The sequence below is a fragment of the Lampris incognitus genome, chromosome 11 (genome assembly GCF_029633865.1).
Source record: "Lampris incognitus isolate fLamInc1 chromosome 11, fLamInc1.hap2, whole genome shotgun sequence".
In the NCBI taxonomy this organism is placed as follows: Eukaryota; Metazoa; Chordata; class Actinopteri; order Lampriformes; family Lampridae; genus Lampris; species Lampris incognitus.
The window spans coordinates 7,125,788-7,149,701 of record NC_079221.1 but is presented as its reverse complement, the minus strand read 5'-3'; the positions used below and the strand labels follow the sequence as shown (position 1 = coordinate 7,149,701).

At 48.7% G+C, this 23,914-nt stretch overlaps 1 protein-coding gene across 1 annotated transcript in view; it reads left to right on the top strand.

Annotated features, from left to right (window-relative positions):
• The window catches only part of LOC130120473 (glypican-6-like), a 117,412-nt gene that overhangs the window by 46,254 nt on the left and 47,244 nt on the right, over nucleotides 1-23,914 (top strand). Inside the window, exon 4 of the mRNA XM_056289022.1 lies at nucleotides 10,478-10,643. Within this exon, the coding sequence (XP_056144997.1) occupies nucleotides 10,478-10,643 (166 nt within the window). The remainder of the gene's footprint in view (nucleotides 1-10,477; nucleotides 10,644-23,914) is intronic.

Here is a 23,914-nt window from a genome sequence, read left to right as displayed (position 1 = left end):
GTTAACCCCGGTACGCAGTCATTAATCGCGCCGTAGCCTCGGTATTCTGTTTGATGTGATGTAATCGTAACGCGGCTTCTCCAGTATATGGTACTGCCCCGGGAGTGTGTGTAGTTTTGATCATCTACAAAGTAAGATTAAAGGAAAAGCAAGAGGCTAAGGCGCCGAGTTAGTCACTGCGCTCGACAACGGGGCTGTTTTTGTTTTTCTTGATGCATGCCGCTGTGGTGAAAGATGCACCGATGAGCCCCTACGCGTTGAATTGCGAGACACCCTGCACTGCCTGCACCGCTGCATCAGCGCCGGTTAAGTGGGATTATCATCACCATTACAACTCATTATCGACCTACTGTACGGCACATAAACGAGAGTGTGGGGGTCCTTAAATCGTGACGGAGGGAGAAACGGGGGCGGGTGGGGGGGCTCGCTGAATGACTGTGGCGATGAGCTATACGATCAATACCCTCCTCATGGGGTGTTTGTTTAATGTAGATGGTTCCCCTGAAGTGAACTCTGTGAGCTCTAAACCGTGTTTACATGGAGTCTCGCTGCCCAAGAGACCCCCCCCCCCTTTTACTTCGGTAGCAATGCTTAGCCGCATTTATGAGCAGCCCACTTAAGATGGGTTGTTAGTATGCGTTTAGTGAGTCACGCTGTGGGCTCCGGGGGTAGCTGGTATGTCCCGGCTTCACCTCTGACATTTCAAAAGGGACCCAAGACACAGGTCATGTGTCTGGGACTGCAGCCCTTTGATCCCCCTGGGTTTAATCTGATCACGAGGGGTCGGGTGTGAGCATAATGGAATAAGACACCCTGCGAGAGGTGTCGGTGGCAGGGCCGCTATAAGATGTGACATCCAGCCTATTGCTGTCAGGGTGTTTATTGAATTACAGTAGTCGCTGTAGTACATCATGTCTCTTCACGGCTTCGGAGACACAACATATCGCGGCTTTGAGGAAGCCAAGGCCCATGTCCTGGGCCTGCGTCCCGATGTGGCAAAGCCCATGTAAATCCCAGAGTATTAACCAAATGCTGTCCCTGCCCCTGTTCCCTGTTCTCTCTGAAGGGAGGGATGGCTTACTGAGACGTATCTAATCATTGATTCTTAGTAAAAGCCCCCTTTTTTCCCCTCTTTTCTGAGTTTCCCCTCCTTTTTCTCCCCAATTGTACTTGGCCAGTTGCCCTATTTTCTGAGCCGTCCCGGTCACTGCTTCCACCCCCTCTGCCGATCCGGGGAGGGCTGCAGACTACCACATGCCTCTTCCGATACATGTGGGGCCGCCGGCTGCTTCTTTTCACCTGACGGTGAGGAGTTTCGCCAGGGGGACGTAGCGCATGGGAGGATCACGCTATTCCCCCCAGTTCCCCCTCCCCCCCCAAATCAGGCACCCCCACCAACCAGAGGAGGTGTTAGTGCAGCGACCTGGACACATAACCACATCCAGCTTCCCACCCGCAGACACGGCCAATTGTGTCTGTAGGGACGCCCGACCAAGCCGGAGGTAACACGGGGATTTGAACCAGCGATCCCCGTGTTGGTAAAAGCCCCTCTTTGAATGGGTTATAATAGTCATGATATCTGTGCTCCCAGTGGGATGATGCCCCCAGTAAAGACAGCAATCCGTTTGACGGGAGTGAAGGTGCCGACATTTTGCCAACCCGGCACTCTGTTTCCATGAAAAGCAGGCTCGTTAAGGAAGGGCTGCATTAGGAGATGTTCTGTGTGGCTCAAAAAAAAAGAGAAACGGCTTCATGTGATATTGTACCGAAGCGTGCATGGCAACCGTAAATTGCTAACAAGTTTTAAGTGCTTGCAAATAAACCTAAAAAAAATTATCCCCTGACATTTCGGCATTAATCAAATGCTTGCATCTGTCTTCCTGAGTAAATCATTAGCACAGAGCAAATGAATTAGAAGTCCCAGATCACACACGTGAACACTTGTCTCATACGCCAGCTAGCAATTTTTGTTTTCATGGAAATGCAGGGAAAATGAATAAACGTTCACGCACGTAATGACATTAATGCTGCAATTATCTGTCGAATGATCTTCATTTTTCAGTGTTTAAATCCAGGGAGCATGCACAACCCAGTCTAGCATGGATATAATCATACTTCATCTGGTTCTATTCAATTATGACCTTTGTTATGCACACGGAGGGTTTCGGGCAGGCCTCGCCAGCTACGGGTCTCTTCAAAACCTTTGCCTAGTTACCGAACGTCATTTCAGATCAGAAGTGGTTTGGCTGTGCCACATTACAGTCGGCACGGTGGCGCAGTGGTTAGCGCGGTCGCCTCACAGCAAGAAGGTCCTGGGTTCGAGCCCTGGGGTAATCCAACCTTGGGGGTCGTCCTCTGTGTGGAGTCTGCATGTTCTCTCCGTGTCTTTGTGGGTTTCCTCCGGAGGCTCCGGTTTCCTCCCACAGTCCAAAGACATGTAGGTCAGGTGAATCGGCCGTACTAAATTGTCCCTAGGTATGAATGTGTGTGTGTGTGGGCCCTGTGTAATGGCCTGGCGGCCTGTCCAGGGTGTCTCCCCGCCTGCCGCCCAATGACTGCTGGGATAGGCTCCAGCATCCCTGCGACCCCGAGAGCAGGATAAGCGGTTTGGATAATGGATGGATGAACATTACAATCACCAATGAGGAACTCAAAACTAAAAATAACTGCAATACGAAAAGATGAGTCCCCCCCCCCCCTTTCTCCCCTATTGTACTTGGCCATTTACCCCACTCTACTGAGCCGTCCCGGTCACTGCTCCACCCCCTCTGCTGATCCGGGGAGGGCTGCAGACTACCACATGGCTCCTCTGATACATGTCGCCAGCCGCTTCTTTTCACCTGCCAGTGAGGAGTTTCGCCAGGGCGAGGGAGGATCACACTATTCTCTCCCAGTAACCCCCCCCCCCCCGAACAGGCATCCCAACCGACCAGAGGAGGCGCTAGTGCAGCGACCAGGACGCATACCCACATCCGGCTTCCCACCCGCAGACACGGCCAACTGTGTCTGTCGGGACGCCCAACCAAGCCGGAGGTGACATGGGGGTTCAGACTGGTGACCCCTGTGTTGGTGGGCAGCGGAATAGACCGCTACACTACCCGAACGCCCTGGATGTTATGCACACGGAGGGTTTCGGGCATGCTTTCGCCCTGCTGCCGGTTGTCTTCAAAACCTTTGCCTAGTTACCGGAAGTCATTTCAGATCAGAGGTGGTTTGGCTGTGCCACATTACAATCACCACGAGGAACGCCAAGCTAAGAAGAACCGTGATATGAAAAGACGAGTTTGTTTTTTTTTTGTTTTTGTTTTTAAAGACGGCCGCTTTCTCCCTCGCTCGCTGCCACCCTCTATATACACACTGCTGATGGGTTTCCGAACAAGAGCGCCACGAAATGAGACCCTGAAAGCTTTGTGTAAACATCCGCCTCGGTCCCGTCTCAAATATTTGCCGAGCGAGTGATGGTGAGGAATTATCCGCCTTATAAATTTGCTCTTCTGTGCTTGGCGTCCAGATTGTCACATGACCCCTGTGCATAGAACATGTGACCTTTAGCAGAAACTGGAACACAATGGAATCTGTCCTTGACTGTGCATCTTTGTGTGTCGTTGTGTGGCTAGCGTACATGTGCCCTGCAGTGTGTCTGTTCGTTGCCATTAAGGTCCGCGGTGAGCAGCGGGAGACACAGGCCCAAAATATTCTCCCCGCTCCCCGGACACCCTCTGAGAGAAACACTTCAACAGGATAGAGAGGACACATGTTGCCTTAAGTAACATGGGGAGGGATGTCAGCTGTGCAACCTGGCTCTGCTAATTATTGTTCAAACGATGGCCGTGACCGGGGCCCCATCCTCCAGGAAATACACAACACACCGGGCGTCTGTAAAAGTCTGCACAACTCAGGAACACTTTATTTTTCATTTTATTTCATGTAGTTGCGTACATGAAATGAAACGAAATATCTTTTCCCCCGGCCCACACACAGCAGTGCAGCACAAAGACAAAAGGGGCGTCCAGGTAGCGTAGCAGTCTATTCCGTTGCCTACCAACACGGGGATTCGTCGGTTCGAATCCCTGTGTTACCTCCAGCTTGGTCGGGCGTCCCTACAGACACAATTGGCCGTGTCTGCGGGTGGGAAGCCGGATGTGGGCATGTGTCCTGTTCGCTGCACTAGCGCCTCCTCTGGTCAGTCGGGGCGCCTGTTCAGAGGGGAGGGGGAACTGGGGGGAATAGTGTGAGCCTCCCACACACTACGTCCCCCTGGCGAAACTCCTCACTGCCAGGTGAAAAGAAGTGTTAGTCTACAGCCCTACAGCCCTCCCCGGGTCGGCAGAGGGGGCGGAGCAGCGACTGGGACGGGTCGGAAGATGGGGGTAATTGAACAATCAGGGAGAAAGAGGGGGAAAGACAATATAACAAATACAAGAACACACATATCCAAACCAACACATACATCCAAACAAAGCAAAAAAATCACTGTCTAAGGCAGTGATTCCCAACCCGGTCCTCAAGGACCCCCTATCCTGCAGATTTTCTTTGCAACACTGAATAGGTACCTGGTTGTAGTTATTCAACCAATCAACAATGAATTATGTCAGATTTTGCACACCTTGCGTAATTAAGTGCTATGAGATGATTGGTTGAGTAAGTACAAGCAGGGCTACCTATGCAGGGTTACAATTAAAATCTGCAGGATAGGGGGTCCTTGAGAGCTGGGTTGGGAAACACTGGTCTAAGGGAATGAACGCCAGCCAGGATGACTGTCGGAACTGCCGGTCTGCATGGGCTAGCGGTTAGCAGGCTAAGCTAACTGCTAAGCTGTCAGGCCGCCCTCGGTGTTTCCTCTTTGGGCGCAGCTCTGGGCAGGGGCCGTGGTCCCTGGGCCCACCGGACGCAGCAGACCGTGCTCCCCCAGCCGATCCAACGCCAGCTCTCCCAGCCAGACACCCGCGACACACCTCCCCCCACGCCACACAACGACACCAAAAACAGTCAACGCCCGGCGAGGCCACCACCAGACCACCCTCGGTGTTATTGGAACTGCCGGTCTGCATGGGCTAGCAGTTAGCTTAGCCTGCCCCGCTTCTCTGTGCCCTGAAAACGCAGTCTTCATTAGCGATCAAGGAAGTAAATGGCGGAACGCATTTTGATAGGTCGGTTGGGCAGAGTTGTCAAATAGCTTTTAATTTTATTCCAAATGTTCAAAGACAAGTAGAGAACCACTCGTTCCCCTTCAGGTTTTTCCGCCTCATCATATCAAATTCTATTTGCATTTATATATATTTCTTGTCTGCGACATAAACGCTGTGTCAGTGCCACAATATGTTCTGTAGGGAATCGATGGGAACCACTGATACTAAACGGTCTTGGGTTCAATACTTAAAGTGACTATCGGTAGACTAATGCCCCTTTTCCACTACATGGCACCGGCTCGACTCCACTCAACTTTTTTGTTTTCCATTACTGGAAAGTACCGGCATTTTAGTAACTGTTACCACTTTTCTGGTACCACCTTTGTCGAGGTTCCAAAAAAAACGGAGCAGGTACCAAAATCAATGCAGACCTGCTACACTGGGGGAGTACTGTTACGGTAATGGAAAACGACACCTGTCGAGTCGAGCCGGTACCATGCAGTGGAAAAGGGGCGTAAGAGTCAGAATCTACCTGTAATGCCAAAGAGGGAAATGCCCTGACTTACATGTATAGAAATCACCAGAAGTGTGCATCTTGAAGGGGGCAGCTTATTACTGCATGTAGCTCCAGTGATGGAAATGTGCAGGTAGAGACATGCATGGAAAAAAGCATGCTTCATTTACGATCAAAGCCTCCTCAGAGCTCAGAGAAGAAGGAATAGGTAATGAAGACCAGTATTGATAAACCTGTTATAAATAATGATGACCCCCTAATAAATGCCAACCATGCAAATTATGTTTAAACGAGCGCTTAATGGGTGTTTTCTCTCATTCCATACAAAACTCATCCAAAACTGATTCCTGTCCACTCTGTGTTACCTCAGAGGAACGTCGGCTCTGGCATTTCATAAGTAAAATGCATGACAAGCCGAGCCAGCAGCCTGTGTTCTTCAGGGGCAGTCTATTTGGTCTGATGTTTCCCTGCTCCTCGGTCGAAGGTACTCGTCGGTGGGCCAAGAGGGAGGAAGGGGTCCAGACACGTCAGAAATGGACTGTCAAAAAACACTCAGAACTAAAACTTCCCCGCAGAGCGTGTGCTTCAGTCTCACCTTATTTTTAAAATCTCAGGATACTCTTCATTTTTTTGGGGTGGGGTGGTGGGTGGGGGGGTTGGAACATGACAACGTTCTCTCTCGGTGCTTTCTTCTCTCTCTCAACTGAATTTTGCAAAAAAAAATTTTTGACAACTCTGCACCTGTTCTCGATTCACGGCAGGGGTGTGCTTTCTTGTTTTGCGACTGGTTCTGACTAAATCTGAGGAGATATTCTGGGACCCGCCGAGATGAGGCAACGTCTCAGCGATACACTGATCTCACATCCGTCATACCGGCAATGTGAGCGTGCTGCAAACAGCCACCCGGGTTTTGTAAGAATGATGCATGTGTTAACAATAAAATCATAATCAGAAAATATTAAATTTAGACATTTTAAAATTAAGCAGCCTGTTATATTCGGTGTCATTGTAAAGCTGTGGTGGCACAGTGGTTAGCGGGGTCGCCTCGCAGCAAGAAGGTCCTGGGTTTGAGCCCCGGGGTAGTCCAACCTTGGGGATCGTCCTCTGTGTGGAGTTTGCATGTGCTCCCCGTGTCTGCATGGGTGTCCTCTCACAGTCCAAAGACATGCAGATCAGGTGAATCTGCTATGCTAAATTGTCCCTAGGTGTGAGTGTGTGTGTGAGTGAGTGAGTGTGTGTGTGTGTGTGTGTCGGCCCGGCGGCCTGTCCAGGGTGTCTCCCTGCCTGCCGCCCAATGACTGCTGGGATAGGCTCCAGCATCCCCGTGACCCTGAGCAAGATTAGCGGTTTGGATAATGGATGGATGGATGTAAAGCTATGGCAGTGCAAATTCTACAGTGGTAGAAGTAGTTAAAAATGTAAACGTTGAAAGAACCGTGGCGTCTGGAAATTGAATAATGAAAGTTCTACGTCTTTGTGCATGCTCGGTAAGAAAATCACAGAAAGGTGAATCAGTTCATCTGAACACAACGTTTACTGAGCGAGAGACGTTTCATCACTCCTCTAAGTGATGAATGAAAACTCAAGTTCAGCAGCGGCCCATTTGCGTACATATGCAGACATGAAAATGTGTCTCTTTAACTTGAAATGTACAAATATTCCAATTTCTCAACTTCTCATATCGCCCACTGTCCTATTTTTACAGTTTTAAATGGTCTTCAACCATTGCCAGTCTGCCTTTTGGGTCACAGATACAAAGGAAAAAAGATGTACTTGTGCGTCCGTGTGCATGAGAACACTCACACATGTGCACATCCACTCCCGGATATGAAAGAGGGGGAAAAATTGCTTCTCTGTGGAATCTGATGAGATAGTTACAGACTCTTAGTCTCCGTCTCCCGGTCTGCATTGGTATTTTTAGACCAGAGAGACGCATTACCTGTTGCCCAGCAGCTTTGGCTTCAGATGGCTAAACTAACTTGATATTTCAATTATTGACCGAAGTTTTAGCTGCATATGCACCTTTTTTATGTACTATAATTGTTTTCCTCAATGCTCGATTTTACCAGATGTGCATTTCACTTTTTAAAAATTCCTCTCGGAAAATTCCTTTTGCAGCTCCTTTGAATCTTGCATCTGAATACTGTCTTTAAGTTTGAAACGTTCAAAGCGAGTGCTCACTCTGGAAAGTTATGTTTTGTCGTTGTACCAGGTTTAAACAGAGAACATTCTGTATTAATGTCGTTTCATTCCTGCAGCTATAACTGATTCCCAGTTGTTGCCAATCACATCGGTTGAGAATTCTTTACTGTTGCTCAATCACATAGTTGACCATATTCAGGTGGTGGCCATTTTGCTGTCACATGGCACTCTTAGTGGGAAACCTAAAATATGCCAGGTTGTACCTCATATCAAGAAATTGGTCTACAGCTTAACAGCTTACTGCTATGCAATGGTGATAGACGGACTGACGGACGAGATCAGGCAGGAGTCTTCGTGGACTGTGATGTTCGCGGATGACATTGTGATCTGTGGCGAGAGTAGGGTGCAGGTTGAGGAGAGCCAGGGGAGGTGGAGGTATGCACTGGAGAGAAGAGGAATGAAAGTCAGTAGGAGCAGGACAGAATACATATATGTGAATGAGAGGGAGGACCATGGAATGGTGAGGATGCAAGGAGTAGAGGTGACAAAGGCAGATGAGTTTAAATACTTGGGGTCAACTGTTCAAATTAACAGGGGGTGCAGAAGAGAGGTGAAGAAGAGAGTGCAGGCAGGGTGGAGTGGGTGGAGAAGAGTGTCAGGGGTGATTTGCGACAGAAGGGTACCAGCAGGAGTTAAAGGGAAGGTTTACAAGATGGTTGTGAGACCAGGGGTTAAGGGGTTAAGTATAGGCCATCTAGGAAGATGGCCTTTTGTGGCGCCCTAGACTGGTCTCCATACACCCCAGCATCATGTGAAGCGCAAAATATAGCCTCTCCACAATGAATGATCGTCTTTGAGTGGTGAAGAGCCACATCGTCCTTGCTGTAATCCTGTTAACGTTGTCAGGAGTCAACAGAGCAGGACACAGCAGATCTAGAGGAGTAAACCTGGATAATAAATCCTGCTGTTCCTATGGGTAGCAGTAGTCCTAGGTGCATTCATCGATAAACTGATGTTATGAACCGGGGGACATCATGGCTTTGCAGATGATCAATGCCTTGACAATGGAAAGGCACAAAATCTCCAGTTAGTGTAGAGAACCATAGAACTGCATGTGGAGTAGCGCCCTATGCTTTAAACAAACATATGCAGCCGAAACCCCTGAGTTTAAATACCTGGGGTCAACTGTTCAAATTAACGGGAAGTGCAGAAGGGAGGTGAAGAAGAGAGTGCAGGCAGGGTGGAGTGGGTGGAGAGGAGTGTCAGGAGTGATTTGTGACAGAAGGATACCAGCAAGGGAAGGTTTACAGGATGGTAGTGAGACCAGCTATGTTATATGGTTTGGAAGCAGTGGAACTGATGAAAAGACAGGAGGCGGCGCTGGAGGTGGCAGAGGTGAAGATGCTAAGATTTTTGTTGGGAGTGATGAAGAAGGACACGATTATGAATGAGTATATTAGAGGGACAGCTCAGATTGGACGGTTTGGAGACAAAGCAAGAGAGGCGAGATTGACATGGTTTGGACATGTGTGGAGGAGAGATGCTGGGTATATTGGGAGAAGGATGCTGAATATGGAGCTGCCAGGGAAGAGGAAAAGAGGAAGGCCATCTGCTGTGGCGCCCCCTAATGGAAGCAGCCAGTAGTAGTAGTAGTAGCAGTAGTAATAGCTTACTGCTAATGCGACTGATTAAGACGCTTACAATGCAATATAAAGGTGGCTGTCATCTTTTACCTTAACACTTTTCGGAGATGTTGTAGTTGTTGCATAGTCTATGTTTACAGTGATTCATATGTCCATATAATGTTAATGAAGATTACGTCCAACACAGAAGTGTGCTCTGAGCACATTAGCAGAAAATTATGTGCTACGTGATAAAGCTGCCAAGACATGCGCACTTCCAGGTGTTCTTAATCAGCCTCTTTAACGCTAGCTAGTGGTTGAACAAAGATTAGTTTACCTTGAAATATGGCCTGACATGTCTCCGTATATTAAAATCCATCCCCTTTGTTAGATTTTGTCAGTTGGGAGTCAGTGAAATGGACCTTTTCTCTGATTCTTTATGTCTGTATGAGTTACAAGCTTGCACACAGCAGTAAGATATAGCGGTTCACTTGCGGTTTCCCACCCTGAGTGTCAAGTGACAGCAAAATGGCTACCGTGTGAATGTGGTCAGTAGTAGGGCTGTGTATTGGCGAGAATCTGGCGATGCAATACGTATCGCGATACGGGGGTTACGATTCAATATATCGCGATATATTGTGATAGTGTAAGAAAGGCGATTTATTGCTGTTTCATAGGCCTGTGTTCTTTGTGCTTATGCTACTTCTTGTCTCGGTTTACGTTGTGTTGGCGTGGAAGAGTCAAACGGCTGAAGATAGATGACAACACTGTTATCTAGCGGTCGTGGGGTTACACGCAACGCAAAATGTTTGTCACGAATCTTTACATGTAAACAATTAAAAATCGATACAGTGGTTTTGAGAATTGATACAGTATTGCAAAAGACGATATCGCGATACCCGAGTGTGTCGATATTTTCTTACACCCCTAGTCAGTACCCCACTGGATCGCTCTTTATATGTCACTGAGAACCTAATGGTTAATGCTTCTCTTTCTTTATTTGTTTATTTTCACTTCTGTCGTATTGGCGCGGTGCTGGTGGCTGTTCTCACACTGTGTCCTCCCTGCAGGTCAGCAGCATCCCGGCTTGCATCCGAGCGCTGACCAAGATGCTGTACTGCCCCTTCTGCCAGGGGATGCCCACGGTTAAGCCCTGTAAGAATTACTGTCTGAACGTCATGAAGGGCTGCCTGGCCAACCAAGCTGACCTGGATCCAGAGTGGAACCAGTACATCGGTAAGAGATTTCAGGTCTTGGGAGTGACACATATGCACATGTTTTGTGTTTCTGTTGAAAAAAATTTTGGTGCTGTTACTGGTTGGTGTTGTCAGTGGTCTTTGTGGCTTCGACAGCATCGGTTCCATCAACACACGTTGGCAGAGAAGAGCGGGGCTTTACATGTCATTCTTCTGTTGACAATTTCTTGGATGAAAAGAGTTTATTCATGGGATTCTGCCTTCCCGCTGTGCTAAATGGGGATTGGGAAAAGGGCAGTTGTGCACTGCGGGGAGTGTCAAGATTTGTGAAGCACAGTTCAACGGAAGCTTGTTCAGCTTTGAAAGAAAGATTATAAACATGAATATAACATTCATATATGTTTTTATTATTTAACAGAATGCCTTATTCATGTTCTTTATTTCATTTAGAAAGACCGGTTCTGCAGGATTTAACTAAAGTAGTGCTTTGGAGATGCTTGACTAGGCTGCTGTCGGACAAGCAGAAGAAGTACAGACTTTTGGGGGTAGTTTTCTGAACATGTCTTTGTGTAGCACAGTACTTTGCAGTATTTGAGGTTCCCCGAGATGTTTCATGCTAAATTCTTTAACATGCGGCACATTTAAAGTGGAAAAACCAAGAATGAAATGTACAGCGTGGATAATCTGTGCCCAGAGAAGATGTGCTTCACATTTTACTTAGAATTGATTAGAGTCTGGGGGCGTCTGGTTAGCATAGCGACTAGTCCGTTGCCTAACAACACAGGGATCGCCGGTTCGAATCCCCGTGTCACCTCCGGCTTGGTCGGGCGTCCCTACAGACACAATTGGCCGTGTCTGCAGGTGGGAAGCCGGATGTGGGTATGTGTCCTGGTCGCTGCACTAGCGCCTCCTCTGGTCAGTCGGGGAGTCTTTTCGGGGGGGAGGGGGAACTGGGGGGAATAGCATGATCCTCCTACATACCACGTCCCCCTGGTGAAACTCCTCACTGTCAGGTGAAAAGAAGCGGCTGGCGACTCCACATGTATCAGAGGAGGCATGTGGTAGTCTGCAGCCCTCCTTGGATCAGCAGAGGCGGGTGGAGCGGGAAACCGGGACGGCTCGGAAGAGTGGGGTAATTGGCCAAGTACAACTGGGGAGAAAAGGGGGGAACCCCCCCCCCCCCCAAAAAAAAAGATTTGGTGCGAGTCAACATGACTTAATAGTTTGCTGGACTCTGAGAAAAGTTTGCACCATCTACATTCAGACGACAAGGCCTACATTTTAAAATGAGAAGTGCACTGTTTGAAAACAAATACATCCGCGTTGCTGAAATGGTGCTGAAGTAGCTCACTAGGAAATGAGTCATCTTATGACCTTTGCTTACAAAATGGCCGTTTTTCCAAATAAATAATCTGTACGGCATTTTGCGTTGAAATCCTTCATCCGTAAGGAATAATATGCAATGATGTGCCAGTTTAATGCTTTCACTGAATAATGTCGGCACAAAGAACAGGTGGTTTCCTCTGCTGAGTCCATTAAAATCAGAGTTATTATCTTGCTTTTGCCGTGGCTACTTGGAAAATATTGAAATATAATGACTGTAAATTCATCTTATTCTTATTGCTTATGTTATGTCCTTTTAACAAGTAGTCATTTGCAGATACTACAGCAACTCTCTGCTCTGATGATTTAGCCTGAAGGCCATCTGTTGAGCTGAATTTAGTGGGCCAATGTAGGCCTTTTTTCCTCCAACATTAAACAAAGCTTATATAAAGATAATTATTAGGCAGCACGGTGGCCCCAGTGGTTAGCGCTGTCGCTTCACAGCAAGAACGTCCTGGGTTCGAACCCCGGGGTTGTCCAACCTTGGGGGGGGGGGGGGGTCATCCCAGGTTGTCTTCTGTGTGGAGTTTGCATGTTCTCCCCATGTCTGCTGGGGGTTTTCTCCGGGTGCTCCGGTTTCTCCCACCATCAAAAAAGACATGCATGTTAGGGTTAGTACTCCTGTCTGTGCCCCTGACCGAGGCAATGGACAAAAAAACTGGGTCCTCATGTATCAGTCGTTACTATGGGCAAATTTGTTCTTACACACCCATGGGATTTTTTTAGCCCTCAGGATTGTCTGATGGTCAGTAGCAAAGCATGATGGTTATTTTTAATTCCTTCCTACTAACATCTATTGTCTACCTCTTGTAACGAGCAATCACCCAGGCCTGCAAAGACATCAGTGTTAGCCAATCGGTGTCTAAATTCAGGGGTTACCCGGGTTCTGCACTGGTCTCTGAGACAAACTTCAGGGCTAAAAAATCCCATGGGTGTGTAAGAACAAATTTGCCCATAGTAACGACTGATACATGAGGCCCCAGGAGTTGGTCCCCGGCTGCTGCATGGCGGCTGCCCACTGCTCCTAGCTACACAGCTAGGATGGGTTAAATGCAGAGTGTAATTTCCCTACTGGGATCAATAGTGTCTCAAAATCACACAAGAAAAAAAAAATAATGAAAAAAATGATCTTGCCAGCCCTATTTTGTTGCAGAAGAGGAACACTTCCCTCAATATTGACAAGTCACATCGTCTGCTCCTCCTCTTCAGGGGTTTGCATGTCATTTTTCTAAGCCTGATAATTGATGAGAACCTGGTCAGCTAATGTAAGCAAGCATTTTCCTAAATATCTGTGCCTGCTAGTTTCCTGTGTTATATTATATTCCTCTTTTGGTTATTAAATTGGCAGTTTGAAGGTGCTTTCTAGACTGTGCAATTCAAACCCTTACATGCAGTATCTATTTTGGTGTTGAGCAATTTTTGAAAAGTTGACAAAAGGAAATGCAAATCAGTTTGTTTTCCATCAACTAGTGTTGTGTGGGAAAGCAGTTTCCTTGTACGCGGGGTATGAAAAGACCACATCATCGAAAGACCGCAAACAACAGCTGTTCAGTAACAACGGCTAGCACAACAGCTAGCACAACAGCTAATAAGTTCAACCTTGCCATTGGAGGAGTTAACCTTGCAAGTTTATGTCCGCTATGACTGATCATATTTCCTACTATTTAAAGAAAAAGATGAAGAAACGCAGTGGGCAGTAATGCAGTGCCTGAAGCAATGGCTACTGACCTCATCCCCTATGTCGTCGTTTATATCATTCAAATGCTCTGTCCCCATCACCTTTAACCCACCCGCTCACCGACACGCTAAACTTGCAAACCCAAACGAGTTTAATGGCAAACATTTTTTGCATTGATTAGGATTTTCTTTTATCAGAATTCCTCGATTTAAGAATTGCATAAACTATAATGACAGAAACGTCGCTGGTGGCGGAAATAGGGTATATAAAACTTGCTTGGAGATAAATTGAGAGAGGCGAGCCAACAGGTTCGCTGGAGACTTCATGCAACACAACAAGCATTCAGCCAATCAGAATCAAGTATTTTCTCACTCTGTGGTATAAAAAACACAGTCAATTTTATTTTATGTAGCCCATTATCACAAATTACAAATCTGCCTTAGTGGGCTTTACGGCAACACAACATCCTGTCCTTAGACCCTCTCATCGGACAAGCTACAACTCCCTAAAAAAAAAAAAACCCCTTTAACAGGGAGAAAAACCAGGAAGAACCCCCAGGCAGAACAACAGAGGGGGAGGGGTCTCTCTCCCAAGACGGACAACGTGCAATGGATGTTGTGTGTACACAATTTACACAATGCAACCTTGAAAGAAGATAACACAGTTATAATGGAATTATAAGATATATGACGGATATGATGAGGAGGATGCCAAGCAGTGTCCGGACGCCGCTGGAACAGCCCAGGACCCGAGCTACGTGACCACCATCACCATGGAGACAAAAAAAACCACATATTAGTCACACATTTTAGTGAGATAAGAATAGAACATTGAAACAGGATAACAAAATTATATGGATTTATAAGATATATTTAAAAGAAAATGTGACAAGGGGATGCCAAGCAGTGTCCAGGTGGCGACCACCGTCACCATGGAGACCTGGGAGGAGGGGAGGAGGACAGACTGCATGTGCACACAGGGGAGACTCACATCACACCATTCACACACACACACAGAAGAAGAGAAAGGAGAAGACATCATTCAGAGAGAGAGAAAAGAAGAGAACAGTTTGCAGTAGACATAATCTATACTCTATAATCTGGTCGGCAGAACAGTGGTTGGTAAATTCACTGAGACAGAAACCGACCCACCATGCAGTACGGGTTATGAGGCACTCAACTAAAAGGCAACTAATTGTAGGTTAAGGCAGAAAGATGAGTTTTACGTCTGGATCTAAAGGACTCAGCCGACTCTGATTGGCTGATGGCAGGAGGCAGGCAAAACAAAGATATGTGAATACTGAATGAAAATTATTTATTGGCAAGTTGGAATGTAACCTTGAGAGACGGAACCCCCCCCCCCAAAAAATTGCCAATCAACCAGATTAGGATTATTAATCTGAGATTATGAAATGGGGCGTGGGTGTCGCTCGCAGGTATGCGTTTCATCTTTCATGTTAATCGAGTCCTTGATGGAAGTGTAGGTTCTCATATTTGAGCTCTTGTGCCAAGGGCCTTGCTGGAAATTCATGTTGTGTCGTGGTTTGACATGTTGACCTCCATCACAGAATATATAATGTCTCTTTAAAATGCCAAAAAACAAAAAACAGAACAGAAATTGCTCAGTAAAGGATAAAACTGAATATTACATTTGCTTATTACATGTTTTACCTGCTATCTTCAAATTACTGCCTCAAGCAACTTAAATATATGCTTATATAGTATATTTACTTGACATACAGTATATTAACTTAGCAATATTATGAAAATTTGAGGAAAAATCTTTTTTGGGAACCCCCCCCCTTTTTCCTCCCCAATTGTATCCGTCCAATTACTCCACTCTTCCGAGCCGTCCCGGTCTCTGCTCCACCCCCTCTGCCGATCCGGGGAGGGCTGCAGACTACCACATGCCTCCGCCCATACATGTGGAGTCGCCAGCCGCTTCTTTTCACCTGACAGTGAGGAGTTTCGACAGGGGGATGTAGCGCATGGGAGGATCACGCTATTCCCCCCTAGTTCCCCCTCCCCCCCGAACAGGCGCCCCGACCGACCAGAGGAGGCGCTAGTGCAGCGACCAGGATACATACCCACATCCGGCTTCCCACCCGCAGACACGGCCAATTGTGTCTGTAGGGACGTCTGACCAAGGTGGCGGTAACACGGGGATTTGAACCGCCCCCCAGATGCCTAATTTGAGGGAAAAAAAATCTTAATGTTCAAAGTTCTATACATCTGGATCAAGACATTTTATTTCCTATAGTGAAATGAATTTGACGATGTAAAGGGAAATGCAGGGGTAATTGTTTAACTCAGTATTTTAGGTAGGGCACTTACTGGGCTTGTCATGGGCTACGGCAGAGGCAGAACTTGGCCTTTTAAAGAAGGTGAATAATAGGGACCCTGACCCCTGGAACGTCTATTTTCATTAGTTCAAGATTTGCTTCTTCTTTTTTTTGCAGTATAGCTTTTCAAGCATGGTTACCCAGTGATTTAACCCCAAGTGCAGTCATAAAAAAACCATCCTTTGACCCACACCCTACATTCAGCACGCTAATAATGTTGATAGGTAATGCTGAATTGGTTGGGGAATCCTCTCGTCAAGCTAAATAGAAGATTAGCCTAATCAGTAAGTACATTTACATGTCATCCTGAAGAATGATGCAAGGGAGATGATGGTGGAAACTGCCTTTGTTCGATCAGGACCTGGGTATTGGTTATTGATCATTGAACCAACTAATTTATGTACGCTCTACCAGCGAAATGGGAACCAAGAACGTCATCCCTGGCAGATTGTGCATTTCCCCCTCAATGCAATTTGCATTTTGCACAGTGCATTTTGTTCCACTATGTGCAGAGATTTCTTGAAAAGTTGTACGGGGCTATCACTCCAGGGCAAGTGTTTTCAGAGCCTTCCCACACAATAGCTTTTGTGGCCAATAGGATATTCGTTCACTTGTTAAATCCTCAAATTTGACAACTTTGCTTTTATGGCATTAATCCCTGTCCTGCACACTTCGCTTCGTCTTCGTCAGAATTCCCCACTAATGGGTTGTTGTTCCCATGGTGTAGATTAAATGGCATTTCTGTATCTTTTGGCTCGCTGACATTTGGTGCTCATTATAGGGTGAAAGATTTTCAATTACCTCAAGGGCTAACCACAAAAAGATATTGACTTGGCTCTTGGGTGTTAAATAGTCAGTAAGTCCCCTCTCACATTAAGTGCAGACAGGCAGATTAGTTTAGTGTCTCATGCCATGTAGGGAATTAGTATGCACGCTGAGATGCATGCATTGAACTTGTAGCACTTACATAAAACAGTAAATGATTATTATTCAGACCGAGTGAGAAACCTTTATTCAAATTTAAGGCTACTCCATTGGACACCCAGAGACTCCTGGAGCCTTCAGTAGTCATCCTGATCAGGATAAAGAGGTGGAGGCTCGAGGGCTCGGGGTGAAACGGGACACAAAGCCTCAGGGTCTGGCATGGTGCTGGAACAGACTTTAAGCTGAGATATCCATCTTGATTCCTTTGGCATCTACTGAGACCAACATCATATGCTCGCTCCACTGACCGGAAAAGACAAGATGTTGGGACGGTGAAAAACTAATTCATCCAAAGACTTGAGAAATCCTGTCCAACTAGAGGCTGAGCCACTGATAGCAACGATTTTTCCCTCGGCGCCTCCTCACCGAACTGTCCACCAGCAGGAAGTAGCACTCCCTGACTTAATGAAGGCGAACGTCCGAGGGAACTTGGGCAGACAAAAGATCGCATTAGCAAGGGCCAGACCTTCATCTCTCCATGACGAGTGTGAGACGAAGGGAGAATGTCATGGCATCGCCAAAGGCGGGCTAAAAGAGGATGCGGGCATCAAGAACAGCTGCATTTCTGTATATTCCACCGAAATATGAAATGCTCCCACAGATGACTACGTGAACTGTATGCCTGTCCTCTGCTCTGTTCATGCACAGAGGGGAAGTAAAAGATGTAAAGTTAACAATATTAAAGTTAGCAATATTAAAGTTAGCCATATTGTGCTCCAGTTGCTCTTTAGAATAATTCATTCTCCAGCTTGGTCGGGCGTCCCTACACGCACAATTGGCCGTGTCTGCGGGTGGGAAGCCGGATGTGGGTGTGTGTCCTGGTCACTGCCCTAGCACCTCCTCTCGTTGGTTGGGGTGCCTGTTCTGGGTGGGGGGGGGGGGTAGTGTTATCCTCCCATGCACTACGTCCCTCTGGTGAACAGCGGCAGCTGGTGCTAACAATTTTTTGGGAGGGGGAGGGGGTGCAATTTACCTAGAGTCACAGAGTTATTAAGAAGGACAGTGTAGCCTGTGTGGACGTCAAAGCAGCTGTCAGGTGTGCTGCGCCAAGGTAAATTGCCCCCCCCCCCCCAAAAAAAAATTTTTTTAGTACCAGCCGCCACTGCTGGCGAAACAGAAGTGGCTGGTGACTCCAGCACATGGTAGTCTGCAGCCCTCCCCGGTTTGCCAGAGGGGGCGGAGCAGCAACTGGGACGGCTCGGAAGAGTGGGGTATTTGGCCAAGTACAATTGGGAGAAAAGGGGGGAAACAAATTTTTTCCATTTACTTTCAATTCAGGAATTTATTATGCAATCCGGTACTAAGCTCAGCATCACGGAAGCTCATCCTTTAGTTTTTATTCCCAATCTGTTCATAATAATCTCTTATTTTACAAAGGAACCCGTTTAAGCACATATTGCACATGGCACATGTATATCGGGAGAAAATGTGGTTTGTTTCATTCTTTCTTACATGAGAGACGCAGCAAATGGGCGAGTTTCCTTTGCCCCGGGCGAGAGGCAAATGGGCCAAGCAATGTAATGTGACCGATTTTTCACTTAAAGCAGAAGGTGATTGGAGGCTCCGAGGATCATTCTTGTGATCCAAGGCTTCAAGGCCCAATGTCAGACTTAAATGAGCGGCGGCTCACGTTGTTATTTCAGATTCACAAGACGAGGCGATATTCCAGGATAAGGCTTTAGTTTCAGTTTAAGAAGCCGTTATTGTTTTGATACCAGTGGTAAACACACCGGGTTTACCCCGGTGAACTCACACGGGCAAATGTTATAACGCAGTCATGCTTTTCACAACACCAGTTAATGAGATACCAGGCTGATTAGCAGTAATTTTTTGGGGGGGGGATTTCCCCCCCTTTTCCCCCCAATTGTATCTGGCTAATTACCCCACTCTTCCGAGCCGTCCCGGTCGCTGCTCCACCCCCTCTGCCGATCCGGGGGAGGGCTGCAGACTACCACATGCCTCCTCTGATACATGTGGAGTCGCCAGCCGCTTCTTTTCACCTGACAGTGAGGAGTTTCACCAGGGGGATGTAGCACGTGGGAGGATAACGCTACCCCTCCCCCGAACAGGTGCCCCAACCGACCAGAGGAGGCGCTAGTGCAGCGACCAGGACACATACCCACATCCGGCTTCTCACCCACAGACACGGCCAACCGTGTTTGTAGGGACGCCCGACCAAGCCGGGGGTAACACGGGGATTCGAATCGGCGATCCCCGTGTAGGTAGGCAACGGAATAGACCGCTATGCTACCCGGACGCCCCCTGATTAGCAGTAATGTGCTACACTGGGCACGATTTCCATCTTGTATCGTTGAGCATATACGTTGTTTTTATTGCTCTTTCCCCTCGGTAGGAAAATACACGCGCCTGTAAGGAAATCCGTTATCTGTAAAACGCTTAATGGACTTGTGCTTTTTATTTTATTTTGTTTAGTTTTTGTTTGAAATTGCATTCATCTGTTCAAAACCTGAATAAATTATAGAGTCCTTTGGCCCTACAGAGGAACCAGCCTCTTATCCGTTTGCCTCCAGTGAGGCCCCCCCCCCCCCCCCCCCGCTGACCTCCCTCGTTTCTGCCACAAAAACAAGATTTCTTCCCGTGCATAAATTAACGACATATGTGCCCGGTAGCTTCGGTCGGACGCGCGGCATCTATTCCAGCGATTCACGCGCGGCGAGGATACGAGTCGCGGTGATTATTAACGAGCAATTAAATGCTAATTTCTTTTGCGGCGCTTATCGTGCGACAAGGCAGAATAAGCGGTGCATAATGCTGTGTGAAGTTGGACAAGATAAGAGGGGGGGATTAGCGTTTAATTAGCCGAATTAGCCGAAGCATGGCGACGGTGATGAACAGCTGTCAGTCTCTCCAGCAGCACCTGAGCACTTCTGCACCGGAGCACGGTGCAAGGATTTACCCGTATCAGGGCTTGTGCATAAATCACTGGACGGACTCCTCAAGCCGGTCGCTTAAAGCGTGCAACGCTCGTCCCCGATGGTGTTTAAAACCATCGCGGTCAGGGCAACGTTCCTGTCCGCCGAAGAACGTTCCGAGCGGGCGGTTTTTAAACATTTTCGATGACGTTATTCGTCAGCCCGTCTTTGTGAATTGATGTCTCCATCCGCCTGCGCCGTTTGACCGTCGGTTACATGTTGTGGTGATGAATTCTGCCCCCCCCCCCCTGTAGTTTACACCCCGCCTGCCATTATCATTTGTTGTGTTGACAGGTAGTTGACACCGGTGATGGAAGACATGGTTGCCCCTCCACCTCTGCTCGGCTGCAGAGGCTTACAGCGAGGCGGGCGGCGGGTTTCAAGTCGTTCCAAATCGTGCCGGTTGACCCCGGCCCGGCGCCGGTTTGGGTTTGCCGTGGCGTCGCCGTTGCACAACGGGCCGGTGTTGTTCTCTCGGGAGAGACGCGTCGCCGCGCGGGACGTGATCCACGTTGGCTCTGTCTGCTCGTTTCTTTTTTTTTTTTTTTATTTATTTCTGATTTTTCCCTTTTTTCTCCCAATTTAGTGGCCAATTGATCCCTATTTTAATTCAAACACCCACCCTCGTATTGCATGCGTTCGCCAATTGCATCTCTCCGGCTGGCAGTCTCGAAGGAGACCGCCTCCCCACTTTCGTGACAAGGCGAATCCAAGCCGAACCACTGTTTTTCCGACACACACAGAGACGCATTCACATGACGAACACAAGCCGACTCCGCCCCCCTCCCGAAGACAGCGTTGCCAATGATCGCCGCTTCATCGAGTCCGGCCATAGTCGGATCTGACGAGACCGGGGCGCGAACCCCGGTCCCCAGTGGGCAACTGCATCGACACCAAGCCGATGCTTAGACCGCTACGCCACCGCGGACTAGTGCTCGTTTCTTTTTAATGAGGCGATTCGTTTCACTTGGTAACCGGTGCCCGACACAACTTCACAGTTTGTGAAAATTAGAGCCGGCAGCATGAACATCTTCCTCGTGAATAAAATATAGGCCGAGGGAAACACGCTCCGAGGGGGCGGACCGGCCACGGGCCGGAAATCGGACCTCACGGCCGGGGCCGAAACGCGCCCCTCCCTTGCAAGGGCGCTGAAGGGGCTGAAGCTGCAGACGGAGATCTTGGGAGTGTCGAGTTCGGGCTGTTGCGTTTGTCTGAGCGTTGAAATAATGGCCGATACGGAGCGCTGCGGCGCCAAGCCGGCGAACTGCGGCGTCCGGGGATGCGCGGAGCACGCGGGGCGTGAGGTGTTCTGCAGGGAAACCAGATAAATCTATACGTGGACGTTACTCACAGCCTTGATTTCGAGCGCTGGACATTACTGTTGTTCAGATCCCTGGCCTTGAGCCAGGGAGGATCACAGGACCTTTCGAGTAAACAAAAGCATTTCCGGCGTGCGATACCGTCTTTATTGCAAAATCTCTTGCTTTATCGGCGTCGTCGAGTTTTTGCTGCTGGGAAAGCGTATCGAGGAAGGCTGATTAATGGCTCGGTTTGTGGCGGCAGGGCTTGCTGTGTCTGTGATGGGTGCAGCTTTACCACGTCGCGTTTCTCTGTGGCCGTTTGGGGTTTTGCAGCTGAGCGTCTGTACTGCGCTCATAACCCCATTTTTTGCACTGTCAAGGAGTTATCCGGCAGCCTTTCGAAGAGGAACCAAGAGGGGGGAAAGGGGGGGGGCTGCATTGCATTCTGATATGTATCTAATAAGACCTCTGATTGGTCCGTCAGAGGTCTTGGACTCTTGGTAGCAGCTGAACCAGGGTGCTCTCTGTCGTGCTGGGAAATCAACCGCCAATGCGCTTACAACCCACACCTGAGAATTACTTGGATATGTTGAGCCGCTCTTGGGCCTCCGGGTGGCGTGGCGGTCTATTCCGTTGCCTACCAGCACGGGGCTCGCCGGTTCGAATCCCCGTGTTACCTCCGGCTTGGTCGGGCGTCCCTACAGACACAGTTGGCCGTGTCTGCGGGTGGGACGCCGGATGTGGGTATGTGTCCTGGTCGCTGCACTAGCGCCTCCTGTGGTCGGTCGGGGGGGAGGGGGAACTGGGGGGAATAGCGTGATCCTCCCACAGCCTGGCGAAACTCCTCACTGTCAGGTGAAAAGAAGCGGCTGGAGGCTCCACATGTATGGGAGGAGGCATGCGGTGGTCTGCAGCCCTCCCCGGATCAGCAGAGGGGGCGGAGCAGCAACCGGGACAGAACAGTAAATAGGGTAATTGGCCAAGTACAATAGGAATTGGGGAGGAAAAAGGGGGTAAATAGAATATATATATATATATATATATATAGGTAGAGCCATGTATATGCCTCATGTGACTGGCTATCTTCATCTTCAGTTTGTCTGAGGTCGTCTTTGTTATTTCAAGACTCAAGATTCTTCATTTGTTACCTCTCAGTGTACAAGTACAAGAGAGAGTACAATACTTGTGTTTCGGCTCCTCAACACTGCAGCAACAATAGTAACACAATAACAACAAAACAGAACAAAAAAACAGTAATAATAATAAATAGTGTGTGTGTGTGTGTGTGTGTGTGTGTGTGTAGGCCCAGCCTTAACAAATGTGCACATGTGTGTGTAGTTGTTTGTATATTTGTGTGCGTTTGTGTATGCCAAGCTACATCTGCGTGTGTTTGTGTGTAAACTGACGATCCGCTGAAGAGCACGGGTCAGTACCATCAGTCCGGCACCGGGCTTAGTGTCCTCAACGTCTGTTCAAAAGCCCGTCTGCCTTGAGGCTGCGGTACCGCGTGCCTGACGGCAGCAGCTGGGCGGGTCCGTTGTTGGGGGGGGGGGTGTCTTTGTTATAAAGTGCCTGCTACACCAGTATGACGTGAGCGCGAGACCCCCCGAACCACGTGCAGAACACGGGACGCCGGGTGTTGGGACACGAGCGTCTGCGTTTCTCTCGTCTCTTCTCGCGATGCAAGTCAAGTCCGGCGGTCCGCCGAGTTGGACCCGCGGCGTTGAGCCGGGCTGATTTAGCGTGGCGCTCTCTCGGGGCCCGCTCTTAGAGCCACCACACCCACACCTCTGGAGCCGTGGGGCCAAATGGGTTTATAATGGCTGTTTGCACTGGCTAATCTCCGTGGCCCGTTTTCGCCACACTCGGACTTAAGGTTACGCAAATAGGAACAAGCAGTCTCGCGTCTTCTTCGTGACGGCACCGCTACCGATCGAACTGCGGGGGGAGGTCACCGGGGCGCCCCACGGCGAGGAAGGTTCGGGCCGAGTCGCCACGGCTCTCAGGAGAAGCGGGTGGTTCGGCGGGCCCGGCAGAGCTGGAAAACCCTCAAAACCCACGAAGGACCCACTCCTGATGGACTGTAGGCCCGGCCTGAAACCCACACCTCCACCTGATCCGTCCACACACACTTGCACGGTTTTTGTTTGATGCTTCCTCTTCCGAGGCTCACGGTTACCCCGAGTCTCGGCTGAGCGGGCCTCGCCGCCGAGTCTCTTCCCCGCCCGTGCGTTTGCAAATGTGGAGGAAGAGATATTTTATGAAGAGAGATTATTCTCTCAGCTGCGTCCGTGTGCACCGAGGCTTATCGTGCTCTTGGCTCCGAGCTGCCGGGCTGTTGAAGCTGTCCAGATCACATCTGGGTTTCGTGGCAGCGGTGTGTTCCAAAACATGCGGCTTTACGGGGGAGCCAAAGAGGATGTTCACTGGCAGGAAGGATCTCGTCGGCATATTTGTGGGGGGGAAATAGTTAAAACACCCCCCTCTCGACGTTCCGCGGACAGCCTATCCGTCTTAGAAACCCAAATTCCACGGCGACCTCGGCACCGCCGGTGTCGGGTTCGGCTGCAGACCCGCTCGTTATTGGATTAGGCCGCTTAGCTTCATTAGCAGGTTAGCGCGGCGTCGGCGGTGCCACGGCGTGTGTTCACAGTGAAAGATGGGGTGTTCTGTGGAACGCTGTGACGGCAG